General features: G+C 43.0%; 1 protein-coding gene across 3 annotated transcripts in view; it reads left to right on the top strand.

Annotated features, from left to right (window-relative positions):
* LOC145447231 (uncharacterized) overlaps positions 1-18,654 on the top strand; it is a 38,066-nt gene that overhangs the window by 9,907 nt on the left and 9,505 nt on the right. For all 3 annotated transcript variants that reach the window (XR_013917505.1, XM_080325659.1, XM_080325652.1), the window contains exon 3: positions 7,973-9,370. Coding sequence is in view for 2 of the 3 variants with exons in the window: in XM_080325659.1 (XP_080181785.1) it covers positions 7,973-9,370 (1,398 nt within the window). In the remaining variant the exon portion in view is untranslated. The remainder of the gene's footprint in view (positions 1-7,972; positions 9,371-18,654) is intronic.

Genomic DNA, 18,654 nt, shown 5'->3' with positions numbered 1-18,654 from the left:
AGGGAAAAATAATATGCCATGTGAATAAATACCAATTTGAAATCATGTGATCTTTTAGTTTAGTAGCCTACGTTTGGGCGATTCTATATTTTTTTGATATGTCAGACTGGAGGTCACGAAATAACATCAGGTAACGAAGTCATACCAACGGGTCCGCCCGCCCGAAGATGTTTATTTATTATTTACGGGCTCTACGTATTCAAAGATACTTCACTCCCTCGCCAGTGAATCTGATTACGTGAGTGTTGTGGAATTACTTTGCGTTTGTCGATAATGACTCGTGCTCATTGATTGTTTTCCTGTGTTCCTGCCGTCGTTAGTATTTCGTGTGTCGTAGTTCTGTTAAGGTTTGGTCGTGAATAAACGTGGTCGTACTTGTACTGCATCGGTATAGCCTTCTTTGATAGAAGATCAAGAAATAGTTTAGGAGGAACACAACAGAACGTTTCTGGCGACGAGGATGGGATCCTGTGATATATAGGATCTGAGCTATTTCAACATTTCCAAGAAGAGGTTGCAGTGCGACTAAGTTTTATTCGTGACACGTACATATCTTCAAGTGCGTGACTACCACACCCAACATGTCCGAAGAACTCGTTAACGTTCTTAAGGAACAGTTAGAACAGCAGCGTAAAGAGTTGGACGAGCAGAGGGCACATAACGAACAGCAGATGAAAGCATGGATGGAGACACTGCGTCAAATATCTTCTCAGGCGGTCTCCACTGCGCCGGTCAGCAATAATATGTCAGTTCAGCCATTTGCTCCATTTGACTCCACAACGGAACTCTGGACCGATTATTGGGAACGCTTCGGTACGTTCGTAAGCGCAAACTCTGTGCCGAATGATAAAGTGGCCCATGTATTCCTTACGAATCAAAGTCCAGTGGTCTACAAGATGTTGCAGAACATAGCTGCACAGCAGGCCGATCCTAAGAAGATTAATGATCTTTCCGTGGAAGAAATCAACGCTTTTATGAAGGAGCACTATGATCCGAAGCAATTTGTGATTAGAGAACGCTACAAATTTTGGAGCGACATGAAGCGCAAACCTGGTGAAACCATACCAGAATTAGCTGCTCGTATCAGGCAAGACGCGATCACATGTGACTTTTCTTCAATTAAAAATCCGTTGGACGAAGCGATGTCCACGCGATTTATGTGTTCGGTGGGAAACGAAGCTGTTCTAAAGGCAGTATTTAAACTGAAAAGCGATTCTTTGAACTTCGAGACTGTTGTCAAAACAGCAACTGATACGGAAGATGCCGCCAAGGTAGCAAAAGAAACCGTTTATGGTGCAAAATCCGAAATCCCGTTTCAAACTAACGTGGTAAAGTCTTCTTATACAAAGAAAAGTAAAGGAGACGCCCAGAACTCCAAGAGTCGAGTTGCTGGATATGAAGGGGAAGGAAGAAACCTCTCTGAAAAGGCGTGTTTTCGATGTGACAAGTGCGGACACTCTCCTGATGAATGCAAATATGTAGATGCTGTCTGTCATTACTGCGACAAAAGAGGTCACATTCAACCAGCATGTCGTATCAAGAAGAAAGATAGGTTGACGGAGAAAGGTGTTCGTAAGAACCGTCGCGTTAGAAGTGTTAAACATACACGTTCCTATCCAGAAATCGAAATTGACGTACATATCAATGAAGACATCCAGTCATTTGAGTTGGATACTGGCGCGAGAGAAAATTTCATGTCCAAAGACAGATGGATCGCTCTGGGAAGACCTGCTATGCAAAAGGTTAATGCTGAGTTCGAATCTGCATCCTTGCATAAACTGAACACTCTAGGTACATTTACACCTAAGAATGTTTCACTGACAGATGTGAACAATCGGTCAGAAATATCCGATTTCTCATTTATAGTTACCGATATACCGAATTTGAACTTGATAGGCCGTAGTGGAATATTGAAGTTGGGAATTTCAATTGATGCGCTGCTATACGGTAACAGTGTTGTAAAATCACTTTCCAATGTTGATTTTTCGGAATTGGCCAAACGCTGTGAGGATATCAGTAACGAATTCCCAGAACTTTTCAAATCTGAATTGGGTTGTTTAAAGGATGTTAAGCTAGACATTCGATTTAAAAATGATGCGAAACCTATTTTCTGTAAATATCGCCCAGTACCGTTTGCTATCCGTGATGAGTTATCCCAATCGTATGATGTAGGGATAGCCAAAGGTGTGTGGCAACCTGTCGATTTTAATGATTATGGTACGCCAGTTGTTCCAATTCGTAAACGATCGCTTCCTGGTAGTAAATCGGGAAAGATTCGTGTGTGCGGCGATTATTCTGTTACAGTTAATTCGCAACTTGAAACGCATAGACAACCTATTCCACTCGCGGAAGAGCTCATGCAGAAATTGGGCGGTGGATATGGTTTTACGAAGATTGACTTGGCTGATGCCTATAACCAAGTTCAACTGAGTGAAGAGAGTCAAAAGAGACTTGCTCTCAGCACGCATCGCGGTGTCTTGCTGCAAATGAGGTTACCTTTCGGAATCTCTTCAGCACCAGGTTATTTCACTGAAATCATGAATCAGATGACTGCCGACTTGAAAGGTGTAGCTGTTTACCTGGATGACATTTTGGTCAGCGGCGTCGACGCCGCCGATCACATGAATAATCTCCGTGCGTTATTGAAGAGACTTCAAGATAAAGGTCTCCGATGCCGAAGAGAAAAGTGCACATTCGCACAACCGTCAGTCGAATACCTAGGTCACAAATTATCAAGTGCCGGTATTTCCAAAGGTTCGAAAGTGGAGGCAGTGTTGAAAATGCCTGCTCCATCTAACATTTCTGGTCTCAGATCATTTCTGGGCCAAGTACAATTCTACAGTAAATTTTTACCCAATCTGTCAGCGGTGACGGAACCGTTACACCGTCTTACAAGAAAGGGAATCCCGTGGTTTTGGGGTAAAGATGAGCAAGATTCATTCGAAGAATTGAAGAAAATGCTATGTGCAGATTTGCTCCTAGTTCACTTTGATCCAACAAAGAAGTTAGGATTATCATGTGACGCTTCGGAAGTAGGAATTGGTTGCGTACTTTTTCACCGTTCTGAAGATGGTTCTGAGAAGCCAATTTCCTACATGTCCAAAACGTTGACGGAAACTCAACGAAAGTATAGCCAGATTCACCAAGAAGCTTTGGCTATCATTTTTGCTCTCCAGAAGTATCATCAATACTTGTATGGAAGAAAGTTTATATTGGTTACTGACCATAAACCTCTACTGGCATTGTTTGGACCAAGCAAAGCGATACCGGCCCTCGCAGCAAATCGTCTGGCAAGATGGGCACTGACTTTGAATCAATACGATTATGATATTGAATATCGTAATACAAAGCAACACGGTAATGCTGATGCATTGAGTCGACTTCCGTTCAGTCATGACTCCGTATTTGATAAAGGGGAGGAAGAGGAAAATATGAACATTGTTAGCACAGTACGTACTGTGAGCCAACAGATTAATCCTTCTGATCCTGGTATATTGGCAAAAGAATCCAGCAAAGATCCTGTCATTTCTGCTGTGATGAGATACACCCGAGTGGGCTGGCCAGAAAATGTTGCCAGCACCAAAGATCAAGGATATTCGATTGAAGATTTTCGTAAGATATCCACATGTTTATCTGTTGAAAACGGATGTTTGTTTTCTGGAGCGAGAATCGTAATTCCCTCGAGTCTGCAAAGAAAGGTGTTGGATATTCTTCATTTGGGACATTTTGGAATGCAACGTATGAAGCAACTTGCTCGTAGTGCTGTGTATTGGCCGCGAATGGACAATGATATTGTGGACACGTGTCACAGATGTGTTTCATGCTGTGAAAATCAGAACGCTCCTAAGAAGGCAAGCATCCATCCTTGGATGTTACCTGAGAAGCCGTGGATGAGAGTTCATGTCGACCATGCAATCGAATTCATGGGAACCAATTGGCTCGTATTGACGGACTCGTATTCTAAATATCCTTGCATCCACCCGACCAATTCCGTTTCAAGCAAGGAAACGATCGGATTACTGGAACAGGACTTTGCACATTTTGGATATCCGTTTACCATTGTGTCTGACAATGCAAGTACGTTCAAGTCTGAAGAGTTTCAGAAATGGTGTAAAGAAAGAGGAATTATCCACCTTTCAGGTGCACCGTATCACCCATCTACGAATGGCGCCGCAGAAAAGCTGGTTGACTCATTCAAACGCGCACTACGCAAATCAAGTTTGCCGGCTAAGGCCGCATTACAGGAATTCCTCATGTTGTACAGGAGAACGCCGCTTGCAAGTGGATTATCTCCGAGTCAGCTCCTCAATGGCAGACAGATTCGAACAATGATTGATACGCTACTGCCATCTCCAGCTCATGCAGCTCAAGGCAAGCAAGTGAGAGAAGTTGAGAAGCAAGTAAAGGCTTCAGTCAATCGATTCACGGTTGGCACACCTTGTTATGCTCTGTATTATGGGCCGAAGAAGAATAAAAAGCCCAAATGGGTACCTGCGACAGTTACCAAGGTATTTGGTTCTCGCAGCGTCAATGTTATGGTTCATCCGCGTGGTCCTACGTGGAGAAGACACATTGATCAACTTCGACCAAGGTATGGAATTGAAGAAGACAGCGAGCCTGGCATCACACCTGATGTACCTGCTTTCAATTATCAAAGGGTAGTAAGCCCTCCGAGAAACAATATCGTGGCAATGCGTCATGCCTCTCCGGAAGTCCGTGAATTACCGGAATATGGACCTCATAACCCGAGACGCTCCAAACGAACTCGTAAACCGAGAGTTATTCTTGATTTGTAATAACTCTCATGTTAGAAGGGAGGTGTTGTGGAATTACTTTGCGTTTGTCGATAATGACTCGTGCTCGTTGATTGTTTTCCTGTGTTCCTGCCGTCGTTAGTATTTCGTGTGTCGTAGTTCTGTTAAGGTTTGGTCGTGAATAAACGTGGTCGTACTTGTACTGCATCGGTATAGCCTTCTTTGATAGAAGATCAAGAAATAGTTTAAGAGGAACACAACAGTGAGCACAGAGGACAAGAAATGGATAGCAATATATATGCAATTCCCGATCTTAATGACCGATTCCATCATGAATTATCGAAAATTTTCGCGCTTCCCGCTGGCTCAATGTAATGGTACCACTATGGTTTCGTGGCACAAGCGAACAACGTGATTGGGGTCGGTTTATCACCCCAGAGGAGCTCAAGGCTCAAGTTTTGTGGAGGGCATGACGAAGTGCTGTTTCGTACCTGCCAACGGCTATACACCCGGAGATGTTTAATTTTTATTGAGGGGTCCTACCTTTTCAAACACACCTCACTCAGCTCTACCGGTAAATTAGATTACGTAAGCAGAGAGATGATAAAAATTGATAGCAATATGTATGCAATTCCCGATCACATTGACGATTCAGTCATGAATTTCAGCAATTTCCCGCTCCTCGCGCGTTTAGGCAAGAAATGCTGACCCACTGTAGACAATAAGTAGCGGTAACAACGTATAGCCCGAGGGAGTATCAGGGGCGTATCCCCCCAGAAGTTCAGTTTATCACCCTATGGGGGGCCCAAGACCAACGTTGTTTTGTGGGGGGGCTGACGAAGTGCTGTTACGGCCCTGTGTATACTATTATACTATAGTAGCACCCTTCTCAATCTGGGCTGGAATCGGAATCGTGTGCTCCTCATGAAAGAAGGTACATTTGTGCGATTTCAATATATTTCCACTACCGATACAATCGAGAATCCTGATGGAGGATCAAGAAGTAACGGCATTCAACAAAGTTACTATAATAGCAATTGGTCTACCCGAAGATGCATTATCATTTATAACTTGCCCTTAATTTTAGAAAGGACTCCCGCCATCAATGCTACCGGTAAATCTGATCACATGGGCTGAGAAAGGATAAATAGTCGAAAGTAATATGTGACACTGCTACTATTAATTACGAAATTCATTCGTGAAACTGAAAAATTTTCGCGCTCTACGCGACAATACGCAATCCCAGCAACTGTTCATAACATTGCCACTCACGATTTCGGTGAGTACAATAGGCCGTCGTGAAAAGTAGAATGGTCCGGAGATCACCGGGAATGGTATGGACAGTTCAACATAGGCATGTTGTGTCCAGTTAGTTCATTACGACTATGCCCTGGAATGCGGCCTTAAGCTACATAAACAAATCGAAATGCGGCCGTGATTAGCAAAAACATTGCCCACCTCTGTATTAGATGATGTGCTCTTTTTGACATGACGATAAGTACAGGGGGTCAGGTGGGGTTTGACCATCGCCAAAGTGGGCGCTCGTCCAAAAAGTTTGAGAACCGCTGGTTTAGTTATATTGAGGATTGGGTTAGGGTTATTGTTACGTTTGCGGTTAGGATATTTATGAGAGTCGATTTCAGGGTTATGGTAAGTTTTAGGGTTGTGAAACCACATGCCAAAGTAACGCATGCTAAAGTGTCGCATGCTGATCTGTCGTTTTTATTATCATGCTAATAGTTATCCCAACCTGGTATTCACGTTTGCGTAGAAAAATATGGACGACTGTCACAATAATTATGGTTTTCCTTGTGCGGGAATTCATTATCATTACTGGGGTTGTTATCTTTCAGCTATAGCCAGTCCTGACCAAACAAAGTCTTATCGCACGCGTTCATCTGCAGTCAAATTACCGTGCGAGAACGACTGATCGACAAACTGTATCTATTAGTTACAGTGGTCGGGAACCTTTTTTGTCCGAAGAGCCATATTGGCCCTATTTTTCCACCTCAACTCCTAAAGAGCCTACATACCAATCAACTGTTACGTCACAATTTGAAATTCGTGACGTCATAATAGCACTGATTTGAACTCACTACATGGGATTCCTCGTATTAACCTCATTATCTGTGTATAAACTGGCATTTATCGTTGGAAAATAAAGCTCGAAAGGAGAGGTAAGATGCAGACTGGCCAAGCCCCACCAACGATAACACAATTCATCGTAAGTAGCTTAGAATTTATTATAACTGATATCATTCAAATGGGACTGTCACACTGATTCCGAAAATCTAAATATTTATCGACTTCTCAATTCTCAAAGTATTCGGCGGTAACATAACGTTGCGCTACACACATACATTTTATCGTCGGTACTACACAGAACGTGGAGAACGTGGAACGTGGATAGCTATGGCATTGCTTGTAATTGGAGTTTGTAATTGGGAATATCACATCCACAACTGTTCATTTCGCGACGTAGATCAGGAAGACAATGTGTATTTGAAAACTGCGTTTTGAAATGGGCTTCGCCATGTCTGCTATGCTCTTTGATTCAAAGTATCGGACAATTCAATATTTCGTTTCGGATACATCGCCAGGAGGTTTGAGTCACCAGTCATTTCGACGGCGTGGGTTCGAATCCCATCGCTGCCACCACGCCAGGATATACAGAGTCTGTACTCCCTATTGCACCACGGAACAATGCCGACACGCGATAAACGTTTATTACAGAAGAAACATTCTAACAGCACGAGTAGTCGTTATATAAGGCAACTAAATGGACGGCGCAATCAGAGAACTAATCATTAGCCTGCCAATTAACAGGAGCCGAGGTTCGGATCCAGTATAACACAAAAAATACTGGCGCATAGAATTTGCAAGTGATATTGACCGCCGGCATGGCAGTTACTTAAATTTGATGATTTTGAAAAGAGGAGGTCCGAGCCCCTAAACCTGAAGACAGCATTGTCTTTACCTCTCAAAGACATGTTTATACTGTCACGACAACAATTATTTTGACCGTGATGAAAATTTACTAACACGTCGCTGCAATATTGATCAATTCAGTACCAAAATATATATGTGGCAAAGAGCCATATGTTGTACCCAAAAGAGCCAGATATGGCTCGCGAGCCATAGGTTCCCGACCATTACTGTAGTAGATTTGAACTTTTTTCTATCTTTCATATCTATAATTTCCATTTATTATTTTTCAGATATCAGTAACGAAAAGTTATTACAAATCTGCAACGAAAATACCATGGATGTGACGGCCATTGATATCCTTGATGATTTTCGGCATGAAAAGCTTCAGCAACCGGATTTTGAAGTCTACCCACAGATGCGTCAAGTTGACGTTGATGATTATTACAAAGGCCGCTATGGTCATAATCAGCTGACACAGGAAGTTGGATTTTTGCAGAAGGACACAATTAAAGCGAAAGATATCGGGATCGAGGACGTAGTGGCATCCATGTGGCAAAAGAAAAAATCAGGCTCATCAGGAAAAGTTGGTATAACCGCTATTGTGGCATCTGCAGGATCGGGAAAATCCACACTTACACGCAGAATAGCTCGACGAGCTCTCAGCGCATCCCCCAAAATTGTGCATGTTGAAGATCTGTCCTGTGACGGTGGAACAATGGTCCATTATATTGAATTGAAAGACGTTGAAGTTAAGGGCGATATTAAACCATCAAAATTTTTATTTGGAGGGCTCTTCGAAAATGAATTCGAAGAGGATCAGGCATTTAAATGGCTGGATAAACATCAATCCGAGGCAGTCCTAATATTCGACGGACTCGATCAAGCGAGGTGGGATTTTGACGAGAAAAATCTACGCAAAATCAGAAAACACGAAAAAGCAAGTTGCTGGACAGTCATGTACAACATTTTATCCCGGAATATCCTGCGTCACGTTAATGTCTACATAGCTTCACGTGAGTTCAAGGTTTCAGAGTTACCGGCGATGGCGCGACCCGAAACCATCATCACGCTGAATGGCCTTACGTTTGAAGACGCGCATAGGTTATTTGTATTTTTACTCAAAGAGAATGGCGAGGAGCTCTGGCAGAAAATTGAAACCATGTCACCAAGATTGCTGAATTTAATCTCTGTGCCCGTTTTACTGATTATAACGGCAGTTGTGATGGGAAGGGATCCAGATAAACCTCCTCCAACAACGGTAACAGAACTATACAACAGGATCATATCTGCTCTGCAAAACGTCGAAAACATTCGAAGTCGGAAACAAATTTTATCGATCGTCAACAAACTGAAGGCATTGGCATTTCGAGGCATGAGAGAAGGGCGGGTCGTGTTCAAAGAGAAGGACTTGAAGGAATTTGGAATTTCGGCAGAGGAAGTCCAAGATTTGATGATGAAAGTTCCGGGAAAGAACCGACTAAGCCAACATTTGGTGCAAGGAAATTTCAGATTCTTTTTCTGTCATCAAAGCTTTCAAGAATATCTGGCAGCGATTTTCATAGCAGAAATGAAGATCAACGAGTTCTCTAGCTTCGATGCAGAACATCTCGATGAAGAACGATGGTCCGTTGTGCGACGATTCGTGGCAGGCGTCGTCTACTCCAAATCACAAAACGATCTTTACCAAGGTCAGCTATATTATATTTAATTTAGTTTGTTAATGGCCATCTTTGCCGCCTTGCGTGCACAGATTGAGTGCTTGGACGGCTAGAACATGGGGGCAATTCTCAAAGAAATATGTCATTTTAGTTTTAGGTCATTGGTTGGAATTCAAGAACCCCCTTCTTTCGATTAAAAAAAAAGTTGTTTTCACTTCACCCTAGTAAACCATGACTCATTGCGAAATCATTGATTTTCAATTTACTTACATTGATATGGAAAAATCTACAGAGTGTTACACTATGAGAAATATTATTTATTGGCAAATATTGGTTATTCCCACGTTCTCTCCGATGAAAGTCCATAATGTCGATTTTAATCAGTGCGATATATATCAGGTTTTAACCATTGGTATTTGATTTTAATTCCTCCGTAATGATTTTATTGAGTTTTTGCGGCTGTTTTATATTCTGGGGAGATGCGTGAAGTCGGTTTATTATTGAACAACCATGTGCATCGTATTTAAACCGGACATAGTTATTCGCATCCAGAAACCACTCATGATACCCATGATGCATATTGCATATGCTAGTGTTATTGGTGATTCCGACTTGACTCAACATTAGGGCTGATCGAAATTTGATTACCTGAGGGATTCGATTATGAATCGAGTATTTGGTTTCTAGTCAAGTATTCGAGTATCACACATTATTGAAATAACTGCTATATAAATAACATGGAAAATTGAAATATTTAAACTTTTTGCTAACGCAAAGATATAATGCCACTTCTACACCCTAACTCCGACTAGGACTTGACTCTGTGGTGCCTTGAAAATGATTCGATATGGCTATCGTCAAAACTGTGAAAGTGAGATTGACTTGTGATCTGAAATTTGTGACCAGCAACCCTGCACCAGCTCTAATCAACACGTCTGGGAACGGGTTAATGGAGATTCTGGCGACCCATTATTGCCAGTGAGTTTGAACGTTTTGAGCTATGAGATGGTGATTCCAAGCTGCGCAATACTGAGTTGATTTGATATGGTCCAATACACAAATTGGCATTGTCCTCATTCATCTCATGTTTTTTTTTATTTTTTTTATTATGAGTAAAAATCATGATTTTAATTATTGCTTCGATGAATAGCGATTTTTAGAAGAGGCAAAATAATATTTACTAGAACACCAACCATAAGAGGCTATGGCGGATTCGAACATTACACCACGAGCAATGGAAATTACTATAGGTTTATGGGGATCATAAACTCCGAGGTTGTCTGTTGCTAAGTACCGAATATAGTCCACTGATTTCCCGGTTAGAAAGTTGGATCGCACTATTACAGGATAGTTTTGCAGTTTTCCAAACGTTACCGTGACGCCAAATATGCGAAAGAACAGATGAGCAAGTGGCACGGAACGCGAAACAATTTTCAGTTAATTACTTCATTAAGTACCTGACCATGGGCTAGATCAAAAACCAATAGCACAACTACACGCATTCAGTACTTATTCTTCATTCAGGGACATCTTCTGGTTAGTGCAAGGTGCAGTATCAGTAAAAATTAATTATCGAATTATAATTAGGATTATTGACATTGTTGAAACCTGGAAAGTTTTAACACAAATTGAACTAAATCCATCCAGAGTTGAAAAACATCATGCTAAAATGAGGTCCACCGTGATAGCTTGGTACAGCCAAAACTGCTATACCACCACTCCGACTCACTGCACTTATACTTGGCGAGATAGCGCAGTGGCTGCAATACCAATGGGATGCGGGTTCGAGTCCGACCGAGGTCAACTTCAGAATTCATATACCTAAGCGTTGGAAGTTTATCTAGACTTCTCCTCGCAACCTCATCCGTTTAAGCGGTGTCTTACAGAAAGCCTAGAAGTGGGCCGTGTTATAAGTCCGCAGTTACGAACTAAAAATGAAGAATATGGACCATAGTAGCCTAGTCGACAAACACCACGAATACCTACAAACAAACACACTGCCCTAGCTATCCCACCACTTCAGTACGTGCGGTGAGGTTCACGGCTGGTGAGGCACGCCCCCCCCCCCCCCCACACACATACAAAAGAACAGCACGCACGTAAAGAGAATATTTTCATCTTTGCACACTGGTAGCCGTTGCAATTTCACATTCTATAATACATGTAGGACCGGTCGCTATTGTGCCAAATGGGCATGTTTAGACGAATAATAATTACTATCTTTTCAAGTAGGCCTTCCGGTATAAATTATTCGAAGAACATGAAAAAAGCATCCTCAGTTAGAAATTTTATTCAGTAAAAAAACACTAGATTTGCTGAATTTCGAAAGAAAATGCACTAGGTCAAGTCAAAATACACTAGATCAAGTGTTTAGGAGTGGCACCACTACCACAAACAACAACGCAGGCTTTGTAAGTATGGCTATCACAATCACTTACCACAATTAACGGTTAAAGGGATTGCAGTCGAACACAGCATAAAGGACACAAACAACGACAATGCAGCCTATGAAAATAGCTATCACATACCACAATTTAACGTAGCTATTGGTGCAAAATACATAACCGCTACAAAATAAGTAAGGGAATGTATTGGCTTCGCATTACGCATTGGCCGTCGCTTTATTCTTATATAATTCCTACAACACTGTTGGATTCCGAAATCGGTAGCGCGTTTCACTCGGTTTCGATTGTCCAATTGTTAGCGAATAGTGCATGAACCAGATTCGTTTGTGCCTCACTTAGCCATTGTTTGTCTATGATGGCATTGTCTGTAATAAAGGCGAAGGTCAACTTCCTGGGCGATTTTTGGGGGTTCTGGTGCTCTGACACTGTTAATATTTAGGTTTTCCGAATCAGTGTTACTATAGCATTTCATTGATTCCAGTTATTAGGAATTCCGAGCTATTTCTGATGAATTGCATTGTTGCAGGTGAGGCACGACCCGCCCGTTCCTCACCCGTGCCTCACATCTCCTTTCGCGCTGTATTTTTGAATAATAATGATTCAAATTGATGACGTTTGGCGAAAAAATGTTCCAATTTAGTTATTTATGAACATCGATGTGTAACATCAATATAATCATTAACTATGGAGGGGTTTCACAATATTCCCTTACTCATCCAGACGACTGCCTCACCTGCCTCATTGGACCGCACGTCACTGCACCACTTAGAAGCGAAATCATGTGGTGTGTACGTCACGAGAGTTCCTTTCATCTATGATGTCATAATATCTCTACGACAATGCATAATTTTAGAATATTATGCAACACAAATACCAGAGTAAAACCATAGTGTCCTATATGGTGTCGACACAGGCAAATCTCACGCCTCAGTGGAATTGTCTCACGTCACAATTTCCATTTGGCTACAGTCAATTTGACGGTCATTTTTGACCGGCTTGCCGAGCATTAAATTTGGTAAAACGGGTATCAATCGAAAGCTGACTCTGCACTGATTACGAAAATATAAATCTTATTCCGCACGCGGCCCTGGAACTCCCACAATCAGCCTCGAATTTTTCATTGGTATGGAGATTGGCCCAATTTGTTGAACTTGGAAATAATTTATCTGCTTTTGCAGGATGATCATCACGCAATATCTATTCGACAGAAACATCACTGTAATTCAAAAATATGTAGCCTGTCTTATAGAGCGACGTTACAATACGCCGGCCTCCAACACGCATTAAACTTTATCGAATCTGGTTATCTCTGATAACAGAATGGACACCGTGATGTTGGCTAATGATGCTACTGTGTGACCCACAGATTCGCGGAGAAATGGACATTTGTGGTTACCTTGCCCGTCTCGTCGCATATACGATTTCATAATATGATACGTAACGAAGAGAAATAGAGATTTGTGCAATTTTGCCTGATTTGGATGGATTTGAATGTTTTTGTAATGGTTGTTGATCTGGACTTATCGATTTTCAAGGAGATGCCGACCTGATAGAAGCAACATTTTTTCGGATCGATGGTTAAGGTGATTGCACACTCTTAGCGTGTGTGCACGCACGCCGACAGGTGGTACACGAAAACATAACCTATCCTCCCTATAGCTGTATATGGCCTAAACTCAGCCTACTCTTTTGGGTGTGCATCAAATATTTCACCCCACCCCTTAAAATTGCTAGGGTGTCATTTCCATATTAACGCCCCATTGCAGTTCCTGTCCCGCTTTCCATACGCCCTACTTTTGCAAATAAACAGCAGATCCAGTCTTGATGGCATCTATTATATCTGCATTGCACCGAGAGAACATAAATAGGAAAATAATTGATGAAATACAAAGAAAAGAGAACCCGACAATGAAGACAGGAAATTCACTGAAAACACTATCTGAAAAATATCGCCATGTAATATCGAGAAATCGAGATGCGGAAGGAAAGTCTCAAATTAGGAAGAACATCTTTGCGCGTTGCAGGAAGCAATTGTTTGGTAATAAACACAATAATAGTTTTTACGTTATCATAACAGCGATTTACAGCAGAAATCAATTGCTTTCCAAAACGAGAAGAAATTGGGCCCAGCCCTCAGAGCGTCCTCAGAGCGCGCGGTCGTTTTTTCGGATTTGCTAACATTGAAATGACTGAGTTTTCTGTCCACAGAACTGCTGATGATATGTTCGGAGCACCCGTTATCGATTAGAATGAAGTTAATGTGTAACCCACAGATTGCGGGAAGAAATGGCCCTCTGATCCGCTGTCCCAAAATAATTGTCATGATGTAAATTTATATTCTAAGATCTACTTTAACGCAGTGGTTTCTAACCGGTGCGGAATTTAGGGGTTTCTGGTTGGGAATAGACTCACTTGTAAAAGTGACATTTACAATATTAACCTCGTTTATGAAACGTCTGAATGAAATGCCGATCGTATCTACAATATTTAGCCCCATATTAGGTTATTTTCAATTCAGAAATTCTCCAATTATCGAGAATCAACTGGACAGCGGCAGTAGTAGTGTAGATCGGTGGGGACATATATGGGGCTCTTATGGGAGTGGCGGTGACCTGCCTCGAAACACGTGTTGGTGACCACACCCTTTCAGGTATAGGCGGGGGTCGCACGGTGGCATTGTGTCTTATTGGTGCGGTGGTGATGCCACTCTGTCTGGTAAAGGTTGTGGTGATGCTGTGGCGTGAAACCCCGTGGTAGTGACCCCACCTTTTTAGACCCCCATCGCGGGCATGTTGCCAAGTGTTCTTTCAGGCGGGTTGGTGATGTGACCTTTCGGATATAGGCTGTGGAGATGATGTGCCGTGAAAACCGGGAGTGGCGATTCGTGCTTTCAGGTATAGGCTGTGGTGGTGACCAGAGTTGGATCAATTACGATATTTCAGTTCAATTCCAATTACGATTACTCCCTTGCATGTTTCAATTACATTACAATTACTCAATGCTAAAAATATCAAATTTGAATTACAATAACAATTACTGTTAAACATGTAATTGATTCGGTAGAGATATGTTCTCTGGCAACCGTATAGCGACGTAATTAGCAACAATCTCAAGCTATTTAGTATTCATGTTCATTCATGTTACGTAGAACACCCTTTAATTAAAAAACTGAAATGTATTCGAACTATTTTTAATCATGAGTACTGAAAACTACAAACACAGAAAAATGTTTCAAGCGACTGTGAACAACCATTAACAACTATCCATTTACAAGTCAAAAGAAATGAGACGTACATGAGTATTGTAGGTAACCTTTTCAAGGACAAATTTTATATCTTTGTACTCCACTTTAGTCTTGATAGACTGACCAATTTATACAGGAGAATGTGTATTTCCATTGCGCAAAAGTAGAATTGTTAGGCCTGAGGAACTGCTTTTTCGACAAACAAATATTTCGCATGAGATCATGTTATTATTGATAGAATGACTGAAACTGACATGAGGGTATGAAATTATAACAGTTTAAAATTAATATAAAACTACAATTTTCTTCCTAACAAGTGAAATAGTAAGGGGTAACACTCTAAATACTTTCCGTTGATGACAACGCCAAAGAGAACGCGTTCCATGTAAAAAAAAACTAAACACCCGGTGCTGTGTCGTCGTCATATAGGGCGTTTTCTACGATATCGCGCATGGACATGGCATGTGCGCTCTAAATACTGTGACCAGCATCTCATCCCAGTGAAGAAACGCATGGTTGCAGCTAATGATGAGTGTATCCACATCCTGGGCGCTGTGCTTCTGAGAATTTCGGGTGCAGCAGTTTCTGGTGATGTCGTAGAAACCGCTGAGATGGTATACGTTACGGATTCTACGAAACTCTTCTACCTTAGTGGAGATGCCATGCAAAAGTTAGGCATCATTGGGCCCGATTTTCCTCAAATTGGGGCAGCTGCACTCCACGCGACATGAAAGTCAACCTTTGAGGGTAACCCGCGTCAAACATGTAGCTGCCCACAGAGGTCAACCCCTCCTCCACGCCCCCAGCAACTGCCATTCCAGCCTTGTGCGAAGAATGTTGTTAAAATGAAGCAGTGGCTACTTGATAGGTATGCATCATCCACATCCAACAAGTGCAAACGCAGCCCACTCCCGACCATGACTGGGCCGCCTATTTCCATTCATATCGATCCGTCGGCGACACCGTCTGCAGTCCACACACCGGCTCCCATTCCACTTTATTGGAAAGAGGAAATTGAGAAGCAGTTGGAGGCGGACGTAAAATTAGGGGTGATTGAAAAAGTGGAGCCGAGCACGCCAACGACCTGGTTTCATAGGGCCATATGGGTCCGCAAGGCAGATGGCAGCCCGACGAGAGTTGTTGACTTCCAACCGCTGAACCGCTTCTGCTCTCGAGACACACACCATTTTTTGCCTCCTTTCAAACAGGCACGCTCGATACCTCCAAACACTTACAGGTCTCTCACAGATGCCTGGAATGGTTACCACTCCGTGCCCGTGCGTGAAGAGGATAGAAACCCTCTGACATTCATCATTGAGTTCGAGAGATATCGGTATGGAGTGGCCTCGCACGGATACCTGGCCAGTGGCGATGGGTACGCTTACCGCTACGACAGCATCATTGCCGACACGCCACGCAAAACGAAGCGCGTGGACGACACGGTCCTCTGGGACGATGACCTTGCCACACACTGGTGGTGACTGATTGACTATTTAGAATTGATGGGCCGTGAAGGTATCATCCTAAACGCCTCCAAGTTCCAGTTCTGCCGCAGACATATCGAGTTCGTCGGCTTCGAAATTACTGCTGAGAATGTTCGCCCTCTGCCCAAATATTTAGAGGCAACACAGTGCTTCCCACGGCCTACAAAATAGCAGATATACCTGCATGGTTTGGGCTGGTCAACCAGGTATCCCATTATGGCCGGTTTTCTACCATTATGGCGCCATTCAAACCGTTACTAAGCCCGAAATTCCATTTTGCTGGACTTCCCAACTTGATGATGCATTCGCGAACTCCAAGCTCGAGCTGGTCAACGCTATCAAAGATGGAGTATGGATCTGTGACCCCACTAAAAGAACGTGCCTGACCCCGGACTGGCCAAGGTCTTGCATTGGCTACTGGTTGCGACAAAAACACTGCAAATGCGTTTCCTTGACTCCCGACTGTTGTGAACATGGGTGGAAAATCACTTTCGCTTGCTCAAGGTTCCTTCGATCCGCCGAACAACGTTATTGTGCTGTAGAGGGCGAGGCGCAAGGAATCGCATGGGCATTGGAAGATACGAAGTTCCTCACCCTAAAATGTGACGATCTCGTCATCTGCACTGACCAGAAACCTTAAGTAAAAATCTTTGGGGACCGCTCCCTCTATGAAATTACTAACACAAGGATATTTCGTCTGAAGCAGCGCACATGGTCATGGCGCTTCCGTGTCGTCCATGTTCCTGGCAAGCTCATTCCTGCATCTGATGCATTGTCCCGGCACCCTGCTCCCTCGACTCCAGCGGACGACATGCCACCCATGACATGACGACACCAATCTGATTGAAATCAGCATCGTGGCCGCCTCCCGAGCATCATTGAATGCCATTGAAGTTGTATCCTGGGACGATGGGAAGCGTAGTACGAAGTACGACCCTGTCCTCAGTGAGTTGAAAAATTACATCATCTCAGGATTCCCTGATAAATCGGACAAACTGCCTTTTCAACTACAATCATATCGGCGGTACCACGACAACCTTTCGATCGTAGACGACGTTATCATGTATAATAACCAGATTGTCATTCCCCCGCCGCTGCGAGGGTTTATTTGTGAGATCTTGCACTCGGCACACCAAGGTACTGCTGCCATGTCACAGAGGGCGCAGGCCACAGTATTTTCGCCTGGGATGACTGAGTGTATAGCACGTACACGAGCACGTTGTGACAACTTCAGTAAGATGGCACCGAGTCAAGCATACATGCCTCCGGCCGAGCCATTCAAACCGACCTACCCTTTCCAAGCAATTGCTGCTGAATATTGCACCGCCGCAGGCCACCACTATTTAGTCGTTGTTGACCGCTTCTGCAACTGGCCAGAGATATTCTATGTAAAGCACGGTGGGCAAACGTTTGGAGCCCGCGGACTCCAAGATGCATTACGAAATTTCTTCGGCCCGTTTGGAGTGGCCGAAGAACTTACCAGTGACGGAGACCCCGAATTTGCTGCGCACAGCACTCGGGAATTTTTTCGAAAATGGGGGGTGGGCCACAGGCTGTCGTCGGCTTACCACCTCAGGTCAAATAACCACGCGGAGGCCGCGGTGAAATCGATGAAACGACTCCTTCTCGGCAACATTTCGCAGGATGGCAGCATTCGGACCGATGCAATTACTCGGGCATTGCTACAGTTTCGCAATTGCCCCGACCCCGCGAACGGACTCTCCCCTGCAAAAATAGTATTAGGCACGACTTTGAAAGACGCGTTGCTGATCAAAGCATGGGTCCCAGGTTTCACCCAGCGCAATATCAGGCCATTATGGAGGAACCTCCGGCAGAGTTGCACAAATACCTCTGACGCCAAGTTTCAGTTGCATTGGATTATTCACACGCTCCCATGCCGCTGTTTCACCTATAGAATCAATACCAACTATCTCAACAATAATCAAGAATCACGTGTAAGCACATTATACAATCGTTGTCTTTATTACTGCTAAATAAAACTCCCAATAAAGACACTCAGCGTATCATTTCCAACTCCAGCATCTCCAAAAAATTCAGGTATTGTTGTTTGAAAATCCGCGAGTCCTTAATATCAAAAATGTTATAGTACGGTGTCGTGAGATGTACTATAGGTAAATTGAGATAATGCAAAATGAAATATTTTGCCTATGGCATAGTTTG

The sequence above is a fragment of the Botryllus schlosseri genome, chromosome 1, assembly GCF_051294905.1.
Source record: "Botryllus schlosseri isolate E-star chromosome 1, Bs_hap1, whole genome shotgun sequence".
In the NCBI taxonomy this organism is placed as follows: domain Eukaryota; kingdom Metazoa; phylum Chordata; class Ascidiacea; order Stolidobranchia; family Styelidae; genus Botryllus; species Botryllus schlosseri.
The sequence above is the reverse complement of the archived record's forward strand: the minus strand, read 5'-3'. Positions and strand labels throughout refer to the sequence as shown.